Source organism: Chondrus crispus, genomic scaffold (assembly GCF_000350225.1).
Source record: "Chondrus crispus Stackhouse genomic scaffold, scaffold_303, whole genome shotgun sequence".
Taxonomy (NCBI): domain Eukaryota; phylum Rhodophyta; class Florideophyceae; order Gigartinales; family Gigartinaceae; genus Chondrus; species Chondrus crispus.
The window spans coordinates 25,780-28,852 of NW_005179189.1; the positions used below are offsets into that span (position 1 = coordinate 25,780).

At 48.4% G+C, this 3,073-nt stretch overlaps 1 protein-coding gene across 1 annotated transcript; it reads left to right on the forward strand.

Annotated features, from left to right (window-relative positions):
- The first annotated feature begins 1,923 nt into the window (after positions 1 to 1,923).
- CHC_T00005635001 (hypothetical protein) lies at positions 1,924 to 2,691 on the forward strand. The gene has a single exon (XM_005717179.1). It carries the CDS (start codon positions 1,924 to 1,926, stop codon positions 2,689 to 2,691), a length of 768 nt encoding a protein of 255 aa, XP_005717236.1.
- The last annotated feature ends 382 nt before the right edge of the window (positions 2,692 to 3,073 follow it).

Below are 3,073 nucleotides of genomic sequence, written 5' to 3' on the forward strand. Positions count from 1 at the left end.
CTTAATCGGCAACTTGTATGGGACCCCACCTGCCGCCCACACCTACCTCACCCAGCTCACCCTTTCCTCACATCGAAAGGCTACACCCAATCACACCATGATCCCTGTATGTTCTTCAAACTAACCGACAACACAAACGTCATATTCACAGTGAGTATGGACGACTTTTTTGCCACAGCCTCCAACCAAACACTCCTCAACGATCTCTACTCCATCCTCGCCACCAAGTACCAACTCAAGCGCTTTCACGACCCCAAGATGTTGCTAAACTGGCGTCTTCAGCGCAACTTTGATGGAAGCATGCACATCTCCCAGCCTCACACAATCAAAGCTATCCTCACCAAACTTGATCTCACCGAATGCAATCCAAAACCCACACCTTATATGGTCAACAAAAACAAGCTAAACACCCAAACTTCAACGCCGCTCCCCGCCAAACAGCACGCTCTATACAGGCAAATCATCGGAGATTTACGTTATGTCGCCGACTCGACAAGACCAGACATCTATCATGCAACAAACCTGTTGTCTACGTCCATGCATAGCCCCTCACAGCATGACTGGTCGGCCCTGAAGCGTTTGATGAGATACCTCAAGCACACCATGTCACACGGAATCCACTACACCAACAATAACACCCCATTGCAAACCTACGCTGACGCGGACTTCGCGAACACTGCCGATCGCAAATCATACTCAGGAATCGTACACACATTAGGTCGCTCTCCAATTGACTGGTCATCAAAGAAACAATCCATCATCGCGCTATCCACGTGCGAATCCGAGTACATTGCGGCAACATGTGCAGTGCAGCAAACTGCATGGCTACGCAGAGTTCTACAGGACCTCCAGCTTTTCAACGACGACCCCACTCCTCTGCACGTCGATAATCAAGCGGCCATCCAAGTCGCCCAAAACACAGCACCGACCAAAAAGCGCAAATACATCGACATCAAGCACCACTATATCCACGACCATATCAAGAAGGGAAGCATCGTCATCCGGTACATACCCACCCAACATCAGCTCGCCGACCTCTTCACGAAGCCACTCCATGGCCAGCGGTTCACAGAACTCACGCGCAAGCTCAATATCATCGCTCCCACCCCCCAGCATCGCGCAGTACTGGCGAGAGGGGGGCTGACAGACCGCACACACAACACCCATCACTCGCCAATACTGCCTGCAATGCAACTCTGACAGACCGCACACGTGTAGAGATGACAAAAGCAGCATAAATAGGAAACTGTGGAAGGCGAGAATAAAGAAAGGAGGAGCATCGTTCCCACACGTTCGAAATGATTTCAACGGCAACAGCAAGGTGCATGAATCATCAAATTAGACCTTTCAAGAACATACAGTACCGCCATTATTTATAGCCGCACCCCCAAGTTGTGCCGTGCTGTGGCACGCAGCACACGTTGCATAAAAAACAACAACATTCTTGATAAAACAATGCGTGCTGAGTCCGAATCTGCAATCAGATTTTGCAAAGCATAAATATTTTTGCAGATATTAATACACGTGTATTCATGGGGTGACATTAAGTATAGAGTACAGTACATTCTCGCGCCAAGAACTCGGCAACCGAAAGACTCCTTGCCGCTTTCTTTATCGCGTTAAAAGCCCAATACAATACGCTTCAACACAAGCAGCCTTCCGTGCAAAAAAATACCCAACAGACCCCCCAATTATGCCGCGCGGTAAATCCTTAACGGCTGAAGAAAAAGGAAAATTTGCAGGCCTGCATGATGCTCAGTGGTCGATACACCGCATCGCCAAGCATCTAGGCAGGTCGGCAAAAGTAGTAGCTAACTACTTGAAAGCCCCCGAGCTCTACGGAACAAAAAAAGGAGCGGGAGGAAGCCTACGCTGTCTGCGCAGGCAAAAAGGGCGCTGATCCGAGAGGCGCACAAGGGAGAAATGACATCAGCAGAACTTGTCAAGACACTCCAGCTCCCTATTAAGTCCAGCCGCGTGCGTGTAGTACTCAGCAGCACTCCCACCCTTCGGTATATGCGCATGGCACGCGCACCAATGATGCTTCCGCGCCACAAAATCGCGCGAGAAAGTTGGGCTCGAGATAAGGTGACCTGGACGCCTAGTGATTGGGCAAATGTGGTCTGGTCTGACGAGAAGAAGTTTAATCTCGACGGACCAGACGGCTTCGCGTTTTATTGGCATGACTTACGAAAGGATAGAAAGGTTTTATCAAAGCGGCAGCAAGGGGGTGATTCGGTGATGGTTTGGGGTGCGTTTGCTGGGAAAAAGAAGTGTGACTTGGTCGTTTTAGAAGGGAAGCAGAATGTGCTCATGTATATTCAGACTCTCGAGACCAATCTCCTTCCTTTTGTTGATCAAGAGCTCGATCCTAGCTGGACGTTTATGCAAGATGGGGCAGCTGTACACCGTGCTAATTGCGTTTACGAATGGTTTGAAGAGGAGGAAGTGCACGTTATGGACTGGCCTGCCAAGTCCCCTGACCTCAACCCTATAGAAAACCTTTGGGGGATCTTGGCAAGGAAAGTGTACGCACATGAAAGGCAGTTTAATAATATCGATGAGTTACTCGAATGTATAATGGACTGCTGGGAAAATATCAACACTGAGACGTTGGATAAGTTAGTAGGGAGCATGCAGAAGCGTTGCTTTGACTGTGCGATGGCCAAAGGTGGCCCTACGAAGTACTGAACCAGAGTTATGGTTGTTTAGAAGCACTGTACTCTATAATTACTGTCACCCCATAAATGGTTTTTGATGCATATCTTCCAAACTATTGATGCGTTTCAAAATCTGAGCAATGTTTTGGACTCAGCGTGCAGGAATGCGTCAAGGACAAAACAGTTTTTTATGCAAAGTAAGATTCCTTTACCAGCAAGGCATATTTGTGGGGTGCGGCTATAATTATTGGCCGTACCGTAGCTGGGGCACTCTAAAACACCCAATGCAAACTGTAATCAAAGAGGCGCTTGCTTATTGGACTGTGCACATAGGAACATACGCGTCTGCTGCAAATGCCACACACATTAAAAATTTACACCTCACTCAACAGTACATACGTGGTCAAACGCGG

What these genes read in the sequence shown, in the direction of transcription:
- CHC_T00005635001 (XM_005717179.1), top strand. Translation starts at nt 1,924, where the DNA reads ATGACATCAGCAGAACTTGTCAAGACACTCCAGCTCCCTATTAAGTCC.